The 26,079-nt window shown below is 27.2% G+C and overlaps 2 protein-coding genes across 2 annotated transcripts; one reads left to right on the top strand and one right to left on the bottom strand.

Annotated features, from left to right (window-relative positions):
- The first annotated feature begins 5,800 nt into the window (after positions 1–5,800).
- On the top strand, positions 5,801–12,131 carry LOC112597864 (cyclin-dependent kinase 4-like). The gene is given in 9 exon segments (XM_025344102.1): positions 5,801–6,445; positions 6,448–6,574; positions 6,647–6,815; positions 6,885–7,026; positions 9,984–10,151; positions 10,491–10,651; positions 10,709–10,844; positions 11,011–11,120; positions 11,584–12,131. Coding segments are annotated over 8 exon segments (1,293 nt in total). The 5' UTR covers positions 5,801–6,133; the 3' UTR covers positions 11,089–11,120; positions 11,584–12,131.
- Positions 12,132–13,425: 1,294 nt separating this feature from the next.
- Positions 13,426–24,651, bottom strand: LOC112603656. The gene is made up of 9 exons (XM_025352348.1): positions 24,385–24,651; positions 20,328–20,492; positions 19,853–19,972; positions 19,027–19,167; positions 17,448–17,579; positions 16,883–17,021; positions 15,409–15,619; positions 14,655–14,901; positions 13,426–13,631 (listed from the first exon to the last, which is right to left on the bottom strand). The coding sequence occupies exons 1-9, from the start codon at positions 24,649–24,651 to the stop codon at positions 13,497–13,499; spliced, it is 1,557 nt and encodes a 518-aa protein (XP_025208133.1). The 3' UTR covers positions 13,426–13,496.
- Positions 24,652–26,079: the final 1,428 nt, after the last annotated feature.

Here is a 26,079-nt window from a genome sequence, read left to right as displayed (position 1 = left end):
ATTTATATGAAAAGATTATATAATAAAACACAAAATGTGTGTACAAATTTTGATCAATAGATATATTTTTAATATCAAAAAAAAAAAAAAAAAAAAAAAAAAAATACATATAAAATCAAAATCTATAAAATAAAAGTTTCAAAATGTATTATTATAAAAAAATACGAAAATACAAAAATACCTTACTCGAATTTAGGGTTAAAATATAGCTATGTTTTATTATAAGGTAAAGTAATAATGCACAATTCTATACAAATTCATTAGTTATGATAGTTGAACCGTTGAACGTACTAATCTTTATAAGATGTTTTTTGTTGGTTTTTTCAGTGTTGTATGTATCATTTAGTGACAAAACGTTGAACATTAGCATAATAGGTTAACGGAATCCTCTTGAAAATAAAATAACGAATTTCAATAATTTATTCTGTATTATAATAATCATAATACTATGTGTGATTTTTCGGATCGTGATATTTTAGGAGTTAGATTGACTATCTCTTATCACGAAGCGCTTTTCATATGTACTGCGTGAATTAGTAGCAAGTATAACATAGGTAAATTGGGATTTCGAATGTTAAGCTACTAAATCTGGATTTCGGATTATGAAAATCGAAATTTTGGATTTAACATTGTGGATTTCTGTATTCTAACTAAAAAAAGTCAATTTTTTTTTTGTATGTAGTAATCAATTTCACAAATTTTTTCTATTTTAAATATAAAAAATACCAATTTAATGTTTCAAAATCTGAATTCTGGACTTTAAGTGATAAAATCCTGATTTCGGATTTCGAATTCCAAGAATCCGGATTTTCAAAACTCGACAAATCCGGATTTTCTTACTATTATAAAATACATAATTATATCTCACAACTTGTATTTATTTTTCAGCATCATAAAAATAAGCTCTATGCGACTATGCATTTATATGATGTTACTTTATTATATTACTGCAAATGAAATGTAATATGCGATAAATGATAATATATGTGGTAAATAATCATTAATCGGAAATACTTGTCACTTGTTGTTATGGGACTAATATTATAGTCCATAATGGCTAGTGCACTAGCTATACGGTAATCTCAAGTTTTTTATTAATTTTTTAGATGGACTGATGGACGATGGTCAAGTAATGGATAATATATAATAATATATTTAGAAATTAAATAGATGTAATTTAATTTAGTTATTTCTCTGTTAATATTTTAATCTGAATATAGGTTATAAATAGAGCAAGGACTTTCATGCATTCGCATATTTTTTTGGTTTACTTTTGCGTATGCAAAGTAAGTACTCATAATGTTTGTAACAAAAATCTCAAAGTTTTTAGTGCATATTTTTGCATATTTTGACGTTTTTGTGTTTAAGGACATATTTTTTGTTTATAAGAGCATATTTTTAGTTTGCAATGCATATTTTGAAGGTTTTTAGAAAATCATGTTTTCAGTGAATATTTTTCATGATTAAGGATACAAATTATTTTATTTAACTATTTCTATACTCTCATAAAGATGAAAGAGACTCATTTTATCATAGTTGCGAAACTGTAGATTAGATTAAAATAAAGTGATATCAAATTCAGTTAAAACTTATAGAGAGATAATACAAAATTATTAAAATTAAATATTTAAAGAAAAAATATAATTTTTAATGTATTAATTTTTTTAAAGGGATATTTAACTGCATATTTTAAATTTTTTGATGCAAAAGTGCATATTTTTAAATCCATATTTGATGATTTTTTTTTTTTGCTCTAGTTATAAATAATTTATACAATAATAAATTAAATATTTGATCCCACATAATAGGCTATTTATCTCGATATAGTACATTATGACGTGGCTACTTTGACACAAGGTCCTATTTTAGTATTTGTTAATAATTATAGATTAATATATATCACAATACTAACTTAATTAAAATATACAAATAATCTAATTAAATATATAGAGAATGGCATTAAAAATGTATTATTTAATTTGTTATACTTATAAATTACGTGTTATTTATCTTAAAATATTTAGAATATTATATGTTCATCGACAAGGTTATGTGTATATTCGCATAATCTAATCTAAATTTTTGTTTTGGAAGACTTTTGCCTGTTACTAATATTTACGAAAGTAGGTTACCTCGTTTACTTTGTATTATCCTTAAATATATTATAAATGTCCACAATTCCAGGTCATTTGACTCATACATTTTCATTTGAAAATTAGGGTGGCAATTTTCAGTCATATCTATATTCGATGAAATTTTTTATTATTATGATCAAAAAAACGAAGAGTTTTTTAGTTTTTTTAAGTCTTATGATGAGTATTAAATGTTTTCAAAATAAATTAATAATTTCTTCTATTATAATGTTTGATTCATAATAGATAATGAACAGCATATTATGCGTTTAAGTACTAGACATACATTTTACAAAACTGTTGTAAAGTAAACCTCCCTTTTTTTTTATCAAAACTTTGCATTTTGTAATTTATGTGTCATAATATTTTGAAATCATATCACGTTCCATTATTTCAAACTTAGTCGTCACTCAAAACTTGTCGACGCCAGGTCAGCATCCAGCGGCCAAGTTGATAAATTATGTTGTAATTAGTCGTAAAAGTTGAGTCATATTTTTATTTTATGATTCCAATTGAGTTATGCACGAAAGATATGCCTATAAAATTTACGATTTTGACTTTAAATTACTCGACTAATGTCTACAACCAGTTAACAGTTTCTTTATTTTCAAAATTAAATTCAATTTCACCTTTCGGTCAGCGTTCATCGACACATTTTGTTATTGTTGAAATATCAATTGATTAATTTATTAGAAGTACCTATATTTTTCCAAAATAAAAACAACAGTTGAGTTTTTTTTTTTTTTTGATAATTTTATAAGTATATAAAACAGTTTTAGATACAGTTGAATAATTACCTATCTCTTTTATGCTAAGCTTATGTTGAAGATAGAGAGCAATAAAATTAAATTTAAATTAAATTATGAAATTTTATGATATTATTGCTTACGTAGTTTCGTTAGTTACATATCGTAATGGAATTTATGATTATTATCTAATCGATAAAATTAGCTAAGTATTATGTTTTAAAATAAAATTGGTCAAAAGCACTTTATCATTAGGTATGATTAAGTTAGCATTTATTAAAGAAAAATCACAGGTTTTTTGTTTTTGTGAGCGCTCAGCTCTTGTTTAAATGCGAGTATAAAACAAATTAAAAATTAGAACTAATTGAAAACGCCAGAAGAACGTCCCTTCAGCAAAAAAAAAAAAAAAATTAAACTCACTCGTTCGTCTATCTCTATCTGCTTAAAGGGAAATAACTTACTTACACACTTGATTTTTCAGATCTAATTCAAAAGTTTAGTAGATTAAAATCTAGAAAAAAAAACCGTTGTCTTAAATTCTAAATCGTGTAATTTTTTTTATTATTTATACATTGGCTAAGTTGAAAAATGCATCATCACTTTGATTTTATGTACAATGTACATGATGTATATCAGTAAACATTTATTCAAATTAAAAAACTGTATCTACATTTCTTTACTTTTATTTATATTTTTAATTTCATTGTTTTATTTATATTAATCATCATTAAATAATTACTTATAGACTTATGGTATAATTTATTTATAATCTTATAAAATAAATTGAATATAAAAATTCCTATAGCAAAATGACTGCATTTATAATTTAAGTTGATAATTTAGAATTTAGATAATAATTAATTTTGGGGATCCAAAACTCCTAAGTTGAGCTCTTGATATATATGAAAGTCAATAAAGGCGGTGTTTCATATGATGTTTAACTTTAAAATATTTGAGAAGTAATAAAAACAAAAAAAAAAATATATATATTAAATTTGTTAAATTTATTCGTATGTTTCATTTATAATGTAAGTCATTTGTATAAGACTGTTATTAAAGTATAAATTTTATGAAAACTTTAAATTCATCACTGGTGCCGATCAAAGGAATACTATAATTCACCCCTCCTCCCACACACAACCCTTAAACCGAGAATTGGAGATACACTAATACAAGTTTTATAGCCCCGTCATCCATATAAAATATGTGTTATATTTATATACATAGGTATACTTCAGGTTCTTTAAATTAAAATTATAAATCTATTATATTTTGATCAATATGCTGTCAGATTTCAGTCAATTGCCTAATTTGTATCAATTAATTTTTATATTCTTTAATCATACATGTTTCTGCATGCTTATATATTTATTTATGCATTGTGTATGAATATTTTTTAACATTTAGTATACTATAAATTTAAAAATCACATAATCATTCAAATTTACGTCGTGAAAATTAAGAAGCATTAATAATTTATTGTGACAGTAAGTACTCAGTAGTAACTATTAGAATAGGAACACTGAAATTGTATAGTATCAAACCATTTCAAAGCTCAAGTTTAATGTATAAAATATGATCCTAAGCTAATAAAATAAAGTTATATTTTGTTAAGTTTCATGAAATTTTGATAGTTGGTTATTAATAATAAATTGTTTACATAATATTCGTAAATTTATATTTTTTTAATTTAAAATGTAATAATTAAATTTGAAATAATTACGGAGATAAAAGCAAACATTTTGTTTTCATCGATATGCAAAAAATTGATTGTATATTAATATCATGTCAAATTTGACTTAGGAGTTCTATTAAATAATTAGGTAATAACAGAAACAAAAAATGTTTCCTGTCGATTTTGAATAAGTTACCAACGCGTCTAACTAATTTTTCACCATTAGAAAAATGACAATAGAAATGGGTCTTAAATAAGTTTTTGTTTTCACAAAAACAATAAAAATAAAAATGTTCATAATTTTATTCAGTAATTTCACCGTTCCCATGAGAATGGCGCCTGAGTTGCTTTACCCTCATGCTGGGCCTATATAATAGGTAGGTATAATAAACCATTTTCTAGTATTTACTATTTAGTGGTACACTATGTGATAGATATGGTATATCAACATATAAACCTTTGTAAAAAAATTGTCTTTATTTTATTTTTAGTACGTTGTATAAATTAAATTTAAGATGTATTTATTTACAAAATCTTTTCAGGTCACAAAAATAAATTGTTTTGTATTGTTTCTATTGGTGCAGTGCCTATTTGTTTACATAGAGCTCACTAAATTATAATACTTCAAACACTTGCACAAATGATTTTTGTCCTAAATTACCGCGCGTACTCTTTGCCCTTACAAGGCGAAATGCGTAATCATTTATGGTATATTGCGTACTATAAATTTGTTATTTTGGGTTGGTTTATTTCATCTTCGCCTTGAATGATATACTCCCAGTCCACCCCTATCCTTACCTAATAAAATTTATTTACGAGTTTGGAATCTTGGATGTTCGGTAGTACCTCGTTAGCCGCGGTGTTGTCCGCGGATCGTGTTCAAAAACGTAAATATCAGTCAGCTGTTCGGTGTTTTGTTATTTGACATCGACCGCGAGAACCAGTGGACCGGTAACCATGGTAACAACAATGCGCCGGGGAAACCGGTTGGCCCAGACAACTACTAGCACCAGCACAACCAGCAGCTGCTGCCTACTACAGCCGTCGTCGTCGTCAACTCAGGAGGGCTCAACATTTCGGAGTTTCGGATCGACCCGGTCCGTCCGGTCGCTGCTACGCAATCGTGGTAGCGGTGAGTAGACCGGCGGCCGAACTGGTTGCGTTTTGCGAACCCATGGAAACGAAATAGGTAACCTTTAAAATTATAAACAAAACGGTTTTTTTTTTACTATTATTATTATTATTTTATTTTATTTTTTGCGGCATTTCCTTTGTTCGAGTACACACACACATTTACTACATACATAAGCATAGGTAGATAGGTACCCGAAACACCAGGTGTTTTTCACGGACAACGGACAACGGATACGTAACTTAAGCAGCCGTCTCCTTTAGTTCTTACATACGTACATGTACACTCACCCCTGCGGCCGCACGCACCACCACCAAACACCAATCACCGATCACTGTCGTTTTTCAGCTGCTGCTGCTGCTGCTGTTTGACAAAGCTTACAGTGCGGCACCCGAATATCCGATAAACCGTACACAGTATACTCGCAGTCCGGTCGTTTTACGTATGCATGTGCGTGCCCAAGAATCCACCGGAAGTGCGTCTTCGTCTTTTTCTCTTACGTCGTCATTGTCTTCGTCTGCGTCGTACGAGTACGCGTCCATCCGGTTCTTCTCGTCGCCACCCTATAGCTAAGCCCTTTGCCACGGGCCAACGCTGTCCACAGGTGGTTGCGACTCGTCTATCTCAATCCGTGTCAAGGACATTGTGTTGTGAATCCATCCTCTCTCCCCGTGTGCGTTGTATATTGTGTGTGCAATCTGGACGTCATTTACTCGGTCATCTCGTCCAGGACTTGTTGAAACCCGTACCGTACAACCGTTTATGCTTACATCTATTGTCACTACCATGGTGTCCCCATTATCTCGATTGCAGTCCAAGACATTCCCGGCCATGTCATCCATGCTACAAGAAAAGGAAAACTATGAAGAGCTCAATCAGATAGGAAATGGTGAGGGTGACTTGGAAAGATATTTTTAAAAGTGTAATGTAAAATATTAATCTTAATAAATTTGTTACATAGGAGCATATGGTACTGTGTACAAGGGTCGAGATCTTGTCAATAAGGGTAAATTTGTGGCCATGAAAAAAATCAAAATCCCTTTAGCCCAGGACGGTGTACCCATGACTACTCTACGTGAGATTGCTTTACTCAAGCAACTTGATCAACAACAACATCCGAATATTGTCAAGTATATATCAAACAAATCCTGTGTAATTGTTGTAAATATTATTCTATTTCACCTAATTTTGTTACTTAGACTTTTGGATGTTGTACATGGTCCTAGACTATACAATGAGAAATGCATGACACTTTATTTGGTGTTTGAACACATTGAACAAGATTTAGCCACCTATATGGAACGATGTCCAAAACCAGGAATGTCTTCTGAAATCATTAAGGTATTGTCAATATTTATTTACATTATATCTGATTGAGTTATTTAATTTATTATTTAGTACCTTTATACATCCTAAATATTTTTCCATTTAAATTTTCAGTTTTAATCTAATATAAGATTATTTAAATATTGAATTTTAGTAAGTAAAAGTCTGTACTTAAATTGTTTAGTACTTTCTATTGAAATATCTACTTAAATATATAGAAAGCATTATTTTTTTTTTTAATTTAAAAGTAATAAACTTATTTCAATAAACCTTTTAAATCTTAATTTAAATCAAAGTTTTGTAGTATGTTTTATTAAAACTATTAACTTTTAATAGATTTTGATAAAAAGTTATGTTAATGTGTTTAATCACAGTATAATATTTTTCAAATCAAATCTAATAACTTGATTACAAAAATATTAAATGTCAACACGTTAGTTAATAATCATAAATAAAAATTTATTATCTTTCAAAATTCCAAATCACATTAATTTTAGAAAATTATAGTTCATTATTATTGAATATTTAGGATTAAAGTTCACTTCTTTACTAATAAATTATTATATTTTACTTATAAAATAAGATTTTAAAAAAAACCTAGGCTTCCTAATTTTATTTATTATTTTTTATAACGTAATTTAGAAAGTTAGTATCTAATTTTGGTCATAATAATTAATAATACCAGTCACATAATGTTATGTTTCTATAATAGATACCTTTAGTATAAAATATTATGTAATAGGTTTTTTAGAAATGATACTTATAATAATATAATATTGATATCTCAATAGAATGTTTATTGCGTTGACTTTTAAATTTTATTAATATTTAATACTTATACACAAATTGTATTCAAGTAAATAGCGGCTTAATTAAATTAAAGATGATTTATCATTAAATGAGTAATGTCATTCCTATTAGTTAATTAATTTTGTAAAAGCATTCAAACTATCAACATAAAGGTATAAAGTTGTTTATTTATTATGCCATTTTTTATTGTTGATGAATTTTCATTATCAATTATAATGTTTTTGAAATTAACACGTATGAATTAGTAAATAAATACATTTCACCTGTAATTGAATACATAAAAAAATATTTATTAGAAGGTTTGAAATAATTTTATTATACAATCATATTTTAAATTTATTTAATAAAATTAAAATTTGAGTAAAAGTTATACATGAATAATAATTTTATCTTTATAATTTAATTATTTTTAGGTATTTTTAGTATATTTTGTACCTTATAAATTATATGATATTTTATTTTTATCTTTAATGTTTAAAAAATCTTAAGCATTTTGTAGTTACTATCAATATTAGCTAAAAAAATTTGAGATGTGTAATATTGCTATGAAATAAATTTTGTTTTAAATGAAATTGGGCTAATTATTAGTAAGGCATCTTTCTTTTGTCATTTTATACTTAATTGTTTTTTCAATAGACACTTATATATACATTAAAAATTCTTTAATTATGCAATAAAAACCATTAAACTGTGCAATATAAACTCATAAATCCCTATAATAAAATAAAATCTATTAATAACCTTGTCCAAATATTTTTGATTTCAATCTTAAATTAATTAATGTATTTATATTTTTACTCATTTATATATTTATTATTGTTTTTATTAAACTGAATGATAATTATTATGCATGATCATTTAACTTTCTAAGTATTTTTTAATATTACATATTTATATATAGATCGTATTTTGAACATTTTCAAAAAAAAAAAAATTGTTTTTATAAATATTAAAAAAATTAATAACTGATAAGTTAGAATTTAACAATAACTTAAATAAAAAATTTGTCTAAAATTTAGAAGGTATTTTAAATAATTTTACAAACACATATCAAATATTCCAAAACCCTTAAAAAATAAAATTGTATATACTTAAACACACGATCTTAAGAAAATGTCTATATTATCTAGCATTTAATATAACTTATTAGATTAAATATAAATAAATTAACTTTCAAGCCAGTGCTTAAATACCAGTGTATTTATAACATGGTTTTACTGAATAAAATATTGTAATGTCTAAAATTTGACCTTATTTTGGGGGGATTTATTCGGGACATTTGGGTATTACCTTATTTCAGATGCACTTGGAACATTTAAAAAGGGTCATTTTAGGACATACAGAAAACCCCTAATAAAAAATCTTTGGATGGTTAAAAAAAAAAAATTATTGTTTTATAAATTTTACAATTCTTAAATTGTTCAAAACCTAAAAACTTTTAGTGTGTGCTTTTTGACATTTTTCTTATCAAATTAAAACATAAATTATTAAACATTATTCACTATTTATCATATAAAAATTTATTTTACTCGTCCATTTTACTTATTATGATTTAATACACAATAAGTAATTTTTTATTAGTGGTTTGTTTTTTTTTTTTTGTATTAAGAGGACATTACTCCCGTGTGTGTTGTCTCTGTCTTACAAATGTATGACATATCAAATATTTATTCAATTGTTCTTATTTTATGTATCAATATTTAATAATTGATAAAATTGGTCTGTAGTTTTAAAACTTTTTTTGGTCTTATAAGAAATATATACTCTATACAATTAAGCACAAAAAGAATATATGAGATAGGGAATTTAAAAATATTAATGGGGTTACGTTAATACCTATGATAAAACTTAAAAGTAAAAACATTCATTTGGGATTCATACAATATTTTTAATTTTTTAGTAAATTAAGAAAATGTAAAATTTTTGCAAAAAAAATTATTAGAGAGTAAAGCATCTCCTACCTTTATGCTTGATAATAAGTCAATTTTCTCCATTATTAAAAATTATTACACAAAATTGAAACTGTTGAATATAAATTTGCTATTTTTTATGTTTGTAATGATTTGTTAGACAGAGAAAACACATGTAGGTGTGGCATCATATCTTGGGTACATTTTATATAAACTAGAAATTAAATAATATTATTTATTTTATTTTTCTAGAGTGTTATGCGACAAATATTATCGGGAGTTGACTTTCTTCACTGTAATCGTGTTGTACATCGTGATCTCAAACCACAAAATGTTTTAGTGTCCAGTGACCTAAGAATTAAAATTGCTGATTTTGGTCTAGCCAAAATTTATGATTTTGATATGAAGTTAACCTCAGTTGTAAGTAAATATTTAATTTAATTAGAATATAAATTATAACTTGTATGTAGGCTTGGAAGTTATAGGAGTTTAATAGGCAAAATATGCATAAAAAATTGTTAAATTATGAAAGTATTAAATATGCTTAACAAACATTTAAGAACCAATGAAATATACATTTAACATTTTTGATTTTTATACTTACTGTTGTGTAGTTTAAATTTTTAAATTGGTTTACTATAAATCAAGAGCATGTAGAAAAAATATGCATTTCCCTATTACTTTCAAGCCTTAATTATAAATTTAATATTGAAAAATAAATTGTATGTGTTGTGTTTTAAATGTATTGCTACTATTTAGGTTGTAACATTATGGTATAGAGCACCAGAAGTTTTATTAGGTTTACCTTATGCTACTGCTGTTGATGTGTGGGCTTGTGGCTGTATTATGGGAGAGATGTACAAATTATCTCCTTTATTTAATGGCGAATCTGAAGCTGAACAGTTAGATAGGATATTTAGGTAATTAATGATTAGTAAAAATATTGATTATAAAATTGAAATGGAAAATAATTCTAGGGTAATTGGTTTACCATCTGCACTAAATTGGCCAAAGAATGTTTCTTTATTGAGAAGTTCTTTTGAGTCTTATTCACAGACTTGTTTGAAGACTGTAATTCCTGATCTATGTTCTAAGGGAGAAGATTTGTTAATGGTGAGATTTCTTTTATTAATGCTTAATGTTTTTTTACAAACTTATTTTTTTTTATTTTTAAATACATTTTTGATTAAATTGGTTAAGTATGAAAATGTTAATTTGTTGTAATATTGCATTAATTACATAAAACAAATAGTTTAAATACATGTGTGTGTGTTTTCAGAAAATGTTGATATTTGACAGTACTGAACGAGTGTCAGCTCGTGAGGCTTTGAAACATCCATACTTTAATGAAACATAAATTTGATTTTATCTTCCTTAGAGACTATTAATGTAAGTAATAAAAAAATAAACTAAATTGTCATTATAAAAATAAATGTATGGTACATTTATATGGACATTGTGTACATATTGTCAATACTTAAGAACATATTATAAGTATCTTAGTTTTTTATTTAAAATTCTTGTGCATTATATTATGCATGCTAGTATATTGTATCCTATGTTTATTGCAATATCCAGAATCAACTACAATATTTCAATCACATGATTAATATCATAATATTAAATAGTCCTAAAATTATTTTAATTACTAAATATTTTATGTTTTTAATTTTCAATATTATTATAGTATATACTATATAATATAATTCTTTTTTAAAATTATTTATGTTTACCCCTTAAATAGTGGGTTTGTGGTGTCCTCTTAATATTAAGTTACATTTTTTTGGGAATTTCATACTCCTAAAACACTAAATTAGATAATCTATTATTTAATATATTTTTTTTTTTTCAGAAGTTTATTTTAATGCATGCAGATACTTAGTTTGTATGAGTCTAAGGCAACGTATAAGTTATTATACTAAACAGTATTGCAAGTCTCAAAGAAAATAATAATATTCCTAATTAGAAGTTACAATTTGAGTTCCACTGTGGTTAACCATTTGCGTAGAACAGTTACCAAAATATTATAACCAGTACATATTTGTTTACCAACTAATTAATTTTAAGATCTCTCACTGTTTATATCCAACTTTGGATCTCAAAGTTTTGTAATTGACCTTACATTTTGAAAATTATTTTTATTTTGCTCAATGACCATACTTTTAAATCAGTAAATCAAAAGACTTGCCATTTTTCTGTCTTTGCTGACTTACTTTTCTGTGTTAACTTCCTTTTGTCTGTACTTGTATAATTTAAGATTTTTTTTTCTAGTATTTTTCATTTTGTGCACTGACTGGATTTTAGTGCAAAAAATACATTTGTACTTCCATATGATATTTTGTAAATATTTTATCTTATGTATTTTGATGAATAGTGTGGGTTTTGATTATTAAAATTGGGTCTGTACCTTATTTTTTTTTTAATTTAAAAATATTTTTTTATCTTCTTTCATTTTTTTTAATTTTATTTATTTCAGTCTTAAAATATATTTTTATGTTTAGATATGAAATAAAAGGACTGTTTATTTTTTAAATATATGTATTATTATTTTATACTAAAGCTTTTGAATTTTATATAACAACATTAGGAATGTATTTTGTTATAATTTTTAAAATCTAAATAATATCTTGATGTTATAATAATCAAGTAATCATTATTTGCTGTAGAAAGTAATCAATGAATTAAATTAAGCTTACATTGGTTGGGTTGCTGTTCTAAGAGACATCCACAAAAATTTACTTAAATGTGTCAGTGTTTTATTTTGATTAAAAATCATTAGTTGTGACTTTATATTAATAATTTTAATTTAATACACATTATACATTTATACATAATATTATTTTACTATATATTGCATATATTTAACTGTAGTAATTATAAAATTTGCTAGTAATAAATATTATAATCTGATAAGGATATGGTAGTAAAAAATATTAATTTTGTTAACATATAATTTATTTAAAAAAAAAAAAATTAACTTATAAGTATTATTAGGTAACAATATTTATATGATATTAATTATCTTTATAAACTTATTAACTTAATATTATTATATCACATACATTATTTTCTTTAATTGCAGTGCAAATATAGTTAAGATTTAAAAAAAATATAAATTTACCAAAAATTGACTTTCTATTACTTTAATAAAAAATATCTCTAGAATACCTATTTAATTAGGTAAATACTAGCTAGTGCGACTTTTAACATTTTTAAGGTTTGTACAGGAGAAAAAAAGTTGAGAAGTTAATTTGTTGGAAAATTTTTTTATATGTTTTTCTGTTTCTTTTGTTTTGAATTTATACCTAGTTATAATCAATCATTTGATAAAAGTCTTTTGATTATGAATTGTTGGTGCATAGCCGCACCAACTCACAGTAAGTCACACTTCAGTGACTCACTAGTCACTGTGTGCTATAAATTATTTGATAAAAAGTATAACCTACCTATTATTTGCTATAAAATAAATTATAAATTTAAAATGATGTAAGTAATTATTACATTTTATTAAAAATGTTAAAATACAATAAAACAACCGCAGAACAGATAAAAATAACATTGTTTTAGATTTATTCAGCAATCATAATATTATATAATAGTCAAATCCATTTAAGTGAACCGACATCATTAAGTTTATTTATTTTTATTAAATATCAATAGTGTTAAACTATTATAATAATATATTAATATGTATGTATTTGGAAAAATTTATGACATTAATTTAATGTTTATATCGTAGGTATTATTTACGCGTTTTTTTTTATTCTAATCATGTGGAGAACGGTTCTGTTTAGGCATAGTCGTTGAAAGTTTTTCGTTGTTGGACTTGTTTTTTGAAGTTGACGGGTTATTGATATGGCTGTTGCTGGTATTGTGCAAAGGTAGTCTGTCGTTCATATCCTGAAATACGAAGTTGATTTTTAGAAGATTTGTAACCATAATACAATTTCTTATGACAAATTTGTCCAAACGTAATTTATTATGTAAATCGCATCATAGGTATAATAAAAATCAATCATATTAATCAGTGGCGGCGGGATATAGGATTATTTGAAGCAATTGCTTCATGTTTGAAAGCTCTTTGGCCACTGCTACTTATTAAGGGTGGTGGTAAAAATATTTAAAATATACAATATGCTTCAAAGCCTCCACAATTTCGCGCCGCCACTGATATTAATTGTATTTGTATTATTGTTGATGGAGTGACGTCGTATTCAAATAAAATTATAGATATCGAACGCTTTAAAATTAAATACCTTATTTAATGTCTACCTATATATTTTTTTATTCTTCTCATTTTATAATATTATATGTTTTTATATTATATCTTGATAAAACATGATATCAAAACAATATCTGAATGATAAAAAAAGAAACAAATTGGTGGGGCTATTAAATTTATTTTTACACAAAAAAATTAAGTAGGTAAATCAAAATGTATTAAAGTTTCAACAAACAGTACGTTTATGCAATCTACACGATACATAAATGTAATTGTATAATAGTTTACATGTTTAATATTATATTGAAAGCTTGCGTTATGCACTCATGTGCAAGTATTTCAATAATGATTGGAAATGTGAAATGCAATAATATTATATAGGAACCTACCTATATTATATATTTATATATGTTCAAATATTTTTGTCGATTTACAAAAATAGTATATCTTTCATTTGTTACAGTGATCGGAGATCTATATTAGGAGGTAGGTACTTACGCTAGTATTACGAATTTTAGAACATCTGGGATAGTTTTTTTTTTTGTTAGTGCACGATTGAAAATGCTAAGAAATAAAAATATGTATAAAAAGCTTAAGGTCTGGGCTATTTTTTGATTACCAAGTCTCGAATTTCTTATATAAGAGGCATAGTGTTATATTATATTATTATAATCGTGCATAACGACCATTAAAAGGCTTACCGTCGTTGTAACGGTGACATTGCTGAGTCCACCACCATTGTGAACGGTCATCAGCGCATTGGAAATGTTCGTTAAGTCATGGTGTAACTTTAACACTTGGTTGGTGGAGTAAGCTACCGTTCTAGTCACTTGATCAGACTGTGTTTTGATGAGTTCCGACAGTTCCGCGAACATTTTTTCCTCCAGATTGCTTTGGGTTTTCAACGTTTTCGGTATTTGTTCCAAAGTTGTGCTCTCGGACTTGCTCCTGAAAATAGATAATCCTATTATCCTAAATTTATTCTATTATACTTTTTACAGATTATAGTATTATACTGTGTGAATTGCAAAGAAAATAAGGTCTATTTGAGTAAAACAAAACCGTCGAATTGCATTGAGGAATTTTTATTCTATATTTTTTTTGTTACTTGAAATAGGTACCTAATCTTACAATAAGTTCTGTACCTTATACAAAAGTTTATATTTAATAAATATAAAATAAAACAATAAAAAAAATCTGATGTGGTATTTATTCTTTATTGACTTAGTAACTAAAAAAAAAAACTAAATACTATTTAAAATATCCACTGTTTGCATTTATATACTTTTCCTAAAGATCTATATTGTATGGTCACTCGTCTATGACCATACGCATCAATTCTAATGAATTTGAGTTTAGGCAAGGCAATGAATTTTACATTCATATACCTACATTAGGTAGGTACGTATGTCCTATTTAAAAAAAGTACTTAAAAAAAATTGTAATTGCTCTCACTTGTTATCAATACGATCTAATATCCTTTTCAATATATCGACCATATCATTCTCGATTTGCCGTTCGTTTGATTGCAACCGGTGACAATTGTCCATAAATAAGTTTTGTCCATCTACGAGTAATTGCAAATTTTCTTTGAATTTGGCTTCGAGTTCGTTTTCTGAATTTTTCTGAATTACTGTTATTTTGTCGATGGCCGCTTCCAAAAAACCTATAAAAATGTATTAAAAAAAAAAAACTTACTCTATCAATATTTGGTGACTAGTTCGTTGATCGATCGCCAGGGATGGTATCTTTTTCAATATTTAATGTTATGTGTTAATGTAATAAAATTATTATTTTAATAATACTAGCGAACTTGACCTTTTGAAAATATGTGATACATGTATTCGATTAATATTAACTACATAATTTTATTGTTTATTTTATACTATGTACGATTAGATATAACAAATTGAAAATATAGAGCGTTCAAACATTCAAAGACATAATTCATTCATCATACATTAGGTAACCCATGGGCGTCCCTAGGGGGAGGCAAGACAGAGCACTTGCCCTACCCCCTAAAATTTTAAATTTGTTACCTAATTGTTATAATAATTTAATGTAATAATGACGAAAAATAATAATGTTCTATAAATAAAATGTATAAAAAAATCTTCATTTATTTTTACATTAATTTTGCCCCCTCCCTAGAAAAATGTCTGGATAACTTTAATGATATGCTAGTATCCACTATGTACATTATTGTAATATTACAAGTTTTTTCATTTTCTAAGTATTTTTATTTATTTCTGCTCTCCATTTCTAAGTGTCAGCAATAGAGTTGGGTTAAACCCTAAATTAAATGTTAGCGACAGTTGATAATTTCAATTGTCATTTAGTATGTTTTAAAAATATGTTAAATGGCGTGAACGAAGCACAAAATTATGTAATACCATAAATTCATACATGGATTTTGATAGACATACAAGATTGAGAAAAAAGACATAGAAATATGATCATTATCCATCGTCCAGTATAAGTGAAAATTTAGTGGATTAAATATTTAATTACATACATCACTAATGGAGCGAAAATTAATTTAAAAAAACTTAAACAGTAAATCTAATTTAGTAAGTGAATTCGTCTATGGCTAACGATGATTTATAAAGATGAACACTTAAAAAGTTTTTTGTTTTTAGATTGTTATTACCAAGCCGGATTGGTAAAGTATTGGCCTACTGAGTTTTCTAACATTTGATTACAGTTACAGTTACTACACGATTTAAATAATTCAAATTAATTATATTTTTGGTAATGTTTGTACCTACTAATTTATTACAAATATAAAAAAATAAATAAGACCAACACTCAAAACGAGCCTATATTTTGAGCGGCCTACCGAGTTTTCCTTGGTAGCTCGCTAGACCAATCCGGCTCTGGTTATTACAATCTTCAACAGTGATAAATAATAATTATCTTTCATTCTTACTATCCAAAAACTCGTTAATCACGCCACGTCTATCAGAGTCCAATCTCCGCCGATACTTGTCAGTGTTCTCCACCAATTCCTTGAGTGTGATGCTAATGTGATCTGAACGTTCTTTGAGTCCATTGTACATATTATTTATCTACGAGACATCATGTACAATTTTAATATTTTCTCAGAAACGTAAGGTATGTTATTTCAAAGTTATAAATTTTTATCCTAACTAGGTAACCAATATTAAATATTCTGTACAGTTAAAAACAGATATTTCATTGCTACATAACAATTGGAAGGAAAGCGATACTACTAAACTAACACTAGAATGGAAACCATACGGAAAGAGACCCCGAGGAAGACCCAGGAAAAGATGGATCGATGTTGTCGGAGAAGATCTAAGGAATATGGGGATAGATGCATGGAGGGAAATGGTGCTTGACAGAGATAGGTAGCGTGAGGTTGTATTGACGGCTAAGACTCTTATAGAGTTTTAAAAGCCAGAAAAAAAAAAGAAAGAACATAACAATTTTAAGACTACTCGTATTTAAAATAGTATTAGAACGGCACCTACCGTTGTCGTTAGTTTATGATTGTTAATTGTTATGTCTGGAATTTGACTGGAATCGCTGTCTTGATTACACGAACAGGTACTCAGTGATCTGTCCATGACTTTCGATTGTTGAGATAAATTTGCAATAGTGTCCTGAAAAAAATAAAAGAAACACAATAAACAATATAATTGCGACCAAAATGACTATAGCAATTTTAGAATAGGAATGAGACGATGAAAATTACACGAACAATTAAAATACGTTTACATTGGTATTGCATGGTATACATGACTTTTTTTTTTATCTATTATTTCTTTTCAAAGCAGTAAAAATGATTCAGTTATTCATGTTGAGTGTAGTTTCTAACTATGAAAATTGAATATAACATTTACTAATGGGATTTAGAAGTAAAAAAAAAAATTAATTTTGATTATTTATTTAGGTAATTAAATTTCTAATTTTCTAAATTTTTCCCAAGTTTAAAAGCTTGAAAATTAAATAAAAAGTTCCTCATAGGTTGTTCTTACAGAAATTAAAAAAATTAAAAGTACAGTTATGGCTTTTTAATAAGCGATAGAGGTTTTCAATGTTGATAAAATCATGAAACTATTAAATTATTTTTTAGTTCAATTTATAAAAATTTTAATTTTAATACTAATCTTGAAACTTAGTACCAACTAGATTTCTTAAAATTTTTTCTTATTGAAATTAAAAAAAAAAAACAAGTTTAGCTTACAATAATTACAATATTCTTCTTTTTATGATAGATAACTAGTCTTAAGTTTTAATTTTAACGTAGTTTGTTGAAAAAAATTAAATATTAAGTAACTTTAGAAACTTGAAATATTCCAATATCAGAAAAAATAATTACGAAAAAGATATAATAATGATAATTTATCATGATTAATTTTCAGAAGTTGATTTATATATTTTCTGATTGACAGATATTCCGAATTTGGAAAGTTTAATTCGAAATGAAAATGTAAATTATATGATTTTTTGGTTTATTCCTATTATTATGGTATTTATGAAATATCAAAAAATAAACTATAAACCTTATGTATATAAGTATATTGACAAAATGATTAAAAAAGTGTGTAGTATGTATTTATAATGCTCCTTTAAATTATGTTCAATTAATTAAGAGTTAGAAGTAAAATTATAAATAGTATTGTAAATTATTTATAAAATACATGAGTACAAACATTGTGTTTTTCATGACTATAAATTTCAAAACTGTTAATGACCTTTTATCTTTGTTTTAAATCAAAAAGTAAGTAGTTTGGTCCTATGTTGAAAAATAACTTTATGCATACGATATAAGGACTAAATTTCTAAAGAATTTGATTTAGTGATTGTGTGCAGACTGTAATAATTATTATGTTATTACTTATTAGTTATTAGTTATTAGTTATAGAAGTCGCTGTAAAATTTATGCATTCAAATAGATTTTTTTTTTAAACATTTTGAAAAAGAAATAACGGTATTTTTACAATTTATTTTAACTATAATATTTTTAAGAATCCATCTTGCCGATAAATAAATTGTTCTAAGGTTCAAGCATAGGTAATAGGCATACGTTCAATATTTTTATTTTACTTGTAACTGTTTCTTGAAGGTAATCTGATTAGAATTGTGTTTCTCAAACTCGGAGTTCATATCTTTTTGCATAGTTTGAATGTCAGTGGACAATTCTGTCTGTCTGTCAACCACTTTCTTGATTTCTTTCTCCAGTTCTTTCTGTAACACAGTCCAAATGGACAAAACGGTCTGTTAAGTAACGCATCGTTTTCTTTTCATCTTTGGCCGATTGCCTGTTAAAACCAGCCGGCAGCCAGTAGCCTCCGTTGATTAAAAACGCATGTTACCAGCGAGTTATTTATTTCCCTTTTCTCTCGATCCTATCAACACTACCCAATTAAAATGCATACGTTTTATTATCTATAAATAAATAATGTGTTTATTAATTATTTCGATGCAACGTATAATATCATGCAGTAATTTATTATTTGTTATGTCTTGTCAATACTTTTTCAGTAGCAAAAGTAGCATTATTTCACCATTAATCTATTATAATTATTTTTTAAATCAAAAATAATACCTACTTATTTTTCCAATATTACACATCACTCATTAGCCTAACAAAGTCGAAAATAACGAATTACGTCGTCATTGAAAGTATTGTTTTTTAATGAATTATATAGTATTAAATATAAATACTTATAATAATATACAATGCTTAGTACTTCTATACATAAATATAGTATTTATAATATTTATGTGTGTGTTAATAACAATTAATGTACCTATAATATATATATATATTATATATTATTATATTATTGAAAAATAAAATACTCTTTGGTAAAAATAGACTATATATTTTGTTATTAATTTAACATATCTGCGTGTTATTCATATTGACCTGATGATTTTGCACAGTCTGTAGTGTGGTCTCCATGTGTTCTAATGTAATTTCTAGTTGTTGCTGAGCCTTGTCGAGACGTCTGGTCATGTGGTTCGGACCACATTCCTCCATCACTGACTGAAATGCCAAATGGTTTACATAATTACATAGTTCGGTATAATAATAATATTTACATTATGATTTTTAGTCTAATAATACAATATTTTGTAACTCTAACGTAGTCTAACCGTCATGTTACGGTTCAAACACTGAAAAAAAAATATTTTATATTGCAGTTCAATAGAGGAATATAAATACATAGAGACTAATCTGTACATTGTAATAATAGAGTGGATAAAAGTGGGTATCGTTGTACTAGTGATACATATTAAAGCTAAATTATGGTACTTATATATTATTATACATAGTTAGATATTGATGATAATAATAATATCTTAACTTTTATTAAAATTTAACATTTTATTTTATATACCTGTTGAAATTTATCAAACCACATTTCGTTGGAAACTTCTAAATGACTGAGCTTATTGAATATTATGTCTATTCTGGAATTTATTCTTTCTGTTTGTTGGTCCCGTCTTAATGTATTTGACAAATCTCTTAGTCTGAATTCGATATTTGAAACTATAGTGTAGACCTGAAACAAGGCGAGACGTGTTACGTGAGTGAGTGGTTAAATATATTTCAATCGTGTGAAACAAATAATACATCTGAAGCAGTTTTAATCAGCTCGGAAAATTAGGTACAGAGTTAAAACACTAATATATAATTGTCATATAAATTTCTATGATGTATATGAATTATGGATATAAAGAATGAAATCAGTTGAAAGTTAGCAAACAGCAACAAAATGTAGTATTGTTTATTACTTTATTGTATATTATTATTTGCTTAAATTAAACTTAAACTTTTAATTATTCTTTGATGTGAATGTTATTTTACTAAATAATTAAAAATTAAATTAATTATTTTTTTAAATTTCTAAACATAAATATTGAAATATATTTGACTAGTATATTATGAACTATTTCAAATAAAATAAAAATATGCTTAAAACATCTTAGCTTCGTCATTTATATATAAAAAAAAAAACTATTTTTAATAATATTTAAATTTGTTTATTAAATTATTCAACATTTATAAATGATAAGTTATTAAATGATGTTTTATAGAAGTTTTTTATTAAAAGAATTATTTAATGTTTTAACTATTATTGGAGGTAAATTAATATTTGATTAAATATTTTTTATACAAAACGGTTTTAACATATCAAATCGGTTACAATTATTTTTTTAAATTAATATTTATTTAATACGTCTAGAAATTATTAATATTACTATTTATAAAATATAGTTATACCGTAAATAATAATATATATTATTGTTAGTTTTGATTCGGATTGTTTAACAAGGTCAGTCGTGACAATTATCGTTATAATATAATATCTAATGTTAACAACATGACACATATAGGTACATATTATCCAAATAAATCTATCTAGTAAAAATTAATATTTACTTAATCATTTCATTGGATTAATTAATTCATATATCGAATTGTCGTTGACAATAAAACTGATTTATTAATTACCCAACTAGAAATGGTTTTTATAAGTGGAAATGTACAATATTTTTTAATATCCACACGCTTCTGAAAAAACATTTGTTTATCCATTAGGATGCTTTAAAGTTTAATTTATAAGTACTAATAATTAATCCATAGTCCTTGACTTTTGAATCCATGAATATAATTTTATTTTACCAATTACATAAGTTATTAATTTATTAATCCAGAATACTCATGCTATCCGTCCAGGCATACAAGTCAGTAGCTTAAGAGGATATTATCGCGTAACATTTATTTTCTTTCCCAGACTCACGCGCAACATAGATAAAGTGCATTCATTTAAAATTTTTATTTATGATTAGTAAGTATTCTTGAAAAATAATATTTAGGATTTGATATATTAGTTTTAGATTTTAATAAATATTATTGGATTAAAAAAAAAAATAAAAAGAAGCATTTTGTAAATTTAAATATATATTATATTGTTTTGATACAATATTTTAACAAATTAACTAATTATACTTTTATAAATATCATTGTAAATATATTTTGTAATGGGTAATTTTATTCTTCACAAATTTTTGAATGTTGATTGTGGACTAGAAAAAAAAAATAAACAGTACGCAAAGTGCTTGTATCTCTTTAATAACGACATAACATCGTTAAATATTATTATTGACAGTGCTTGATTTAGAAAAAAAATAGAAGGTGGACTCATCGGATGTTTGATAAACGAGCGTTCCACACAAAATTAACCGTCATATTACCGTGGGGGCAAATAGAAGAGGTACGCTAAAAAAAAATTAAAAAATAAGGGGGACTCTGTCCCTTCACGCCCCCCCCCCCAAGTCAGGCACTGATTATTGATATTTATTTTAATACACTATAGTAAACAAGTATTGAAGTAGTAAATAGTTTCAAGTATATTATTGTATCCTTAAGTTTAAGTAGAAATATTGTATGGTATGTTTGTAATTTTTACATAATATACGTATTATATCATGCAAATTTGCTTCATAAAAATCAGTAGAATGATAAATTTATAATATGTATCAAACTCAAAAGCACATATTTTACTATAATAAGTTTATTAAATTTCATGTTTTTATCAAACGTTTTTTCCACATCGTAAACGTATTGAAAATTAACATACATTAACAATGGATACGAGCCAAGTGTACTTTTTTATTTTTCATTTTTTGGCAGTTGGGAGTATGAAATAAATCGTCATTAAACATCTATGCAATGAACTTATTTAAAGCGACAATAGTAGCTAAAATAAAATGTTTATCTCTTCACAGAAAAAGATTAACTGTCACAGTTAGATTAGGTTGATAAATAATAAGTAATAACTGTTTCTGTGAATTTTAACTAAGTAGTTGATTGTGCATTAAACATAATATTATATGTTATATATTATATTATAACGTAGTTTTCTTGTTATTCTATACTTTAATGAACAAAATAGTGTAATTTATAGTGAACTATCAATAGATAGTCACATTAATTTTGATTAACTATAATTAAATAATAAGAATAAAAAAAAAGTTTCAATAGCATTCATAGAAATGTCATTCTAATGAGGTGGGAGACTATATATTTCTATATTAATATATATATTTATCATATTTATAGTTTTATAAAAATATTTTAGATGGTGTCTCAGCGATAGACCGACTCTGAAATTTCGAATCCGGTTGTAATCTTAAAACAATGTTGTTGTTTTTAATGTTAGTTTAGAATTTTTCAATAACCGTCTCACCAAGTTATGATTTTTTGGTTAAAATATTTATCGATTTTGGTAATTCGTGTTAGGTACTGAGTAGGTACTTAAAAGATCAGGTACTATATTCTGTGACGTTATCACTGTCATCTATATAATTTTTACTTTTCATTCATAATTAAATTAAATTTGTTTACAGCGATATTTTCCTCGGAAATGTTTACACAGATTACCGGTAGGATAACGGAACGTTTAGAAGTCTCGAGTCTTGAGTAAATAGTTTAGTACGTTGGTGAAACGCTATGTTCAACAAAATGCACCATACCGCAAAACTTCAGGAGAGAATTTACCGTGGTTTGGGTAACATAATACAGTAGACGCCGCTTATAAGACTCATTTTGGGACCAGCACAAAGTGAGTCTTATAACCGAATGAATCTTATAGGCGAAGTAGAAAAAAAAAATAATTACGTATTTATAAATTTTATTTTACTACATATTTTGCTTTGATTTTAATACATTAACACATATTACGTATTACATACTTTATTATTGAATACATTTAATAATCCCCCCAAAAAAACTAAAATTATAATAGGTAAATATTACATATTACGATAACTGTGCAGCCGCCAGATAATCAGTACACTATAACAATTATCGTTGCGATAAATGTGAACTTTAATCTGCGATAAAAATTATTATACGTTATAAGATACTAACAGAAACTAGAAATAATCAACACGAATATTATTTAATTTTTCAATACCAATTTATTTCTAAATTATAACCAAAAAAGTTTATTTTCTACTATCTATTTTACGAAATTTGAGTCTTATAACCGATTTTTTTTTTAATGTATTTGGATACGTCCGGACCGTTCCAGATGATTTTGAGTCTAATAAGCGACTGAACCTTATATCCGTGAGTCGTATAAGCGGCGTCTACTGTATTAGACCGCGTACGCGCCTTTTGAATCGCGAGGAAATAATTAATTGTAATGTTATAATATCATCTTTACGTGCTCGTCATAACAATAACATTATGGTGACAACTAATGCGCGGCGTCCATCGCAGAAAATTCATAATAATTATGCAAGCAGTGTAAACACAATAATAGCGACAATCGTTATTGTAGGTGCGTCGAAAATTCGAAAACCGTTAATTCGATCTACGGTTTTCGAAATCAACCCCTCCTTCTCCCCCCCAAAATATCGCCGTCACTCAACAATACTACCGACCTGATTGACCGTGAAAGTGCTCGGCGTTCCACTACCGGCTAGGTCGCCGTGTATGGACATGGTGATGTCGGGCCGCAAGTCCATCGCGGCGGCGGCGGTCAGCAGCAGCAGCAGCAGCAGCAGGGCGGGGCGGCATCGGCCGCAGTGCAGTGCGACTGCGGGGCGGCATCGCGGCAGCAGCCACCACCGCCGCAGGCCGCGGTTCGCCCGTCGCTGGCCGCCGGTGCGCGCGGTGGCTGCAGGGACTGCGCGCGGTCGCGACGACATCTGGCCGGCGGTGGCCGCGATAGCGTTCGGCGCGTTACCGTGTGCTCGCCTCGTCGGGCGCGGCTACGACAGTAATGAGACGACGAGACGACCGGCGACCGACGGGCGGTCGGCGGTCGGTCGGGCCACGGCGGCGGCGACGTCGGCGATCTGCGTAATACGTATGTTATAATAGTCTCTCCCTGCGCCCCACCACAGTCCTATGGTATTACACATTATTGTTGTGTACGACATAAAAATATTATTATTGTCTTTATCCGTCTAACAGCAGTCGCTCACTCTCTCTCTCGCTCACTATCTCTCTCTCTCTCTCTCTCTCTCGCCATCACTCACTCTATCTCTCTCATTTCTTTATATTTTTCTCTTCGCCGCTATACACTCACTCGTGCCCGTGAACGCACCCACACGCACGCACCCACACGCACGAACGAGCCCCTTCGTGTGCATATGTTTTACGCCGACGCCGCCGCATACCACCACCGGTTCAGTCGAAAACCCCTAACACTAGACTCGAAGTGATTAACACGCATAGAAGTGGCCGTCACGGTCTTCGGAGAACACTGCGCAATAAACTGTGTTATTGAGATAACAAGACTCTGAGCGATGTTTTCGTCGACGTGATGATGACGTTACGCGTAGAATAATAATTATTGTACTGTTTCTGTACAGAATGGTAAAAATGTCGAGTGTCTTTTCTGTTAAATGGTTTTCTCAGTCATCCATTTGTTTTGTTTATTTTCCACTCCCGGACAAGAGTGGATAACATCATTCGCCAAGGGAGAAACGACGGTGAACTAAAGTGCGGTAAAAAGGGAAATCAAATAATCAAAAAGAAACGTATAGTTTTTGATAACAATAATAGCTTTTGATTATGACATTTCGATGATTATGTATCAAGATTTAGAAGTGGGGGAAAAAAAAATAAAAGATTTTCTCACTATTCATCAAAATAAAATAATCGATGTGTTGTCAGTGTAGTATCATAAAGTAACCATATTATAGATTGGATATATATAGCAAAGAAAAACAATGTGAAAAAAGCAAATAAATCACAAATACGGTTGTAAAAATTTAAAACTTATTCTGTAAAATTCGTAAATGTCTACTTATGAGGAGGTGTTTCGCTGTAATGGTTAAACATATACAGTATCTATTAAGAATTTTAAGGTAATCACTAATATGGTTGTATTTGATAAAATTATGCCTAAATTAAAAAATAAAAGATAGGATAATCATATTATGATGAACTTTTCGATAAATATCAGTTTTTCTTTAACAATCATCATAAGCATGGATTTGCGTTAAAATATTAAAATTCTTCAGAAAGTGTGTTCGGAATCCGTATTATTAAGAAATATCATTTTCAAAGGAGTGTATTCACTTCAGGGCACATTAAAAAGAGTTTACAAAAGAAAATAAAATCGTACT

This window comes from Melanaphis sacchari, unplaced genomic scaffold (genome assembly GCF_002803265.2).
Source record: "Melanaphis sacchari strain LSU unplaced genomic scaffold, SCAv2.0 Contig0_pilon_pilon, whole genome shotgun sequence".
NCBI lineage: Eukaryota > Metazoa > Arthropoda > Insecta > Hemiptera > Aphididae > Melanaphis > Melanaphis sacchari.
This window is presented reverse-complemented; position numbering and strand designations above follow the sequence as displayed.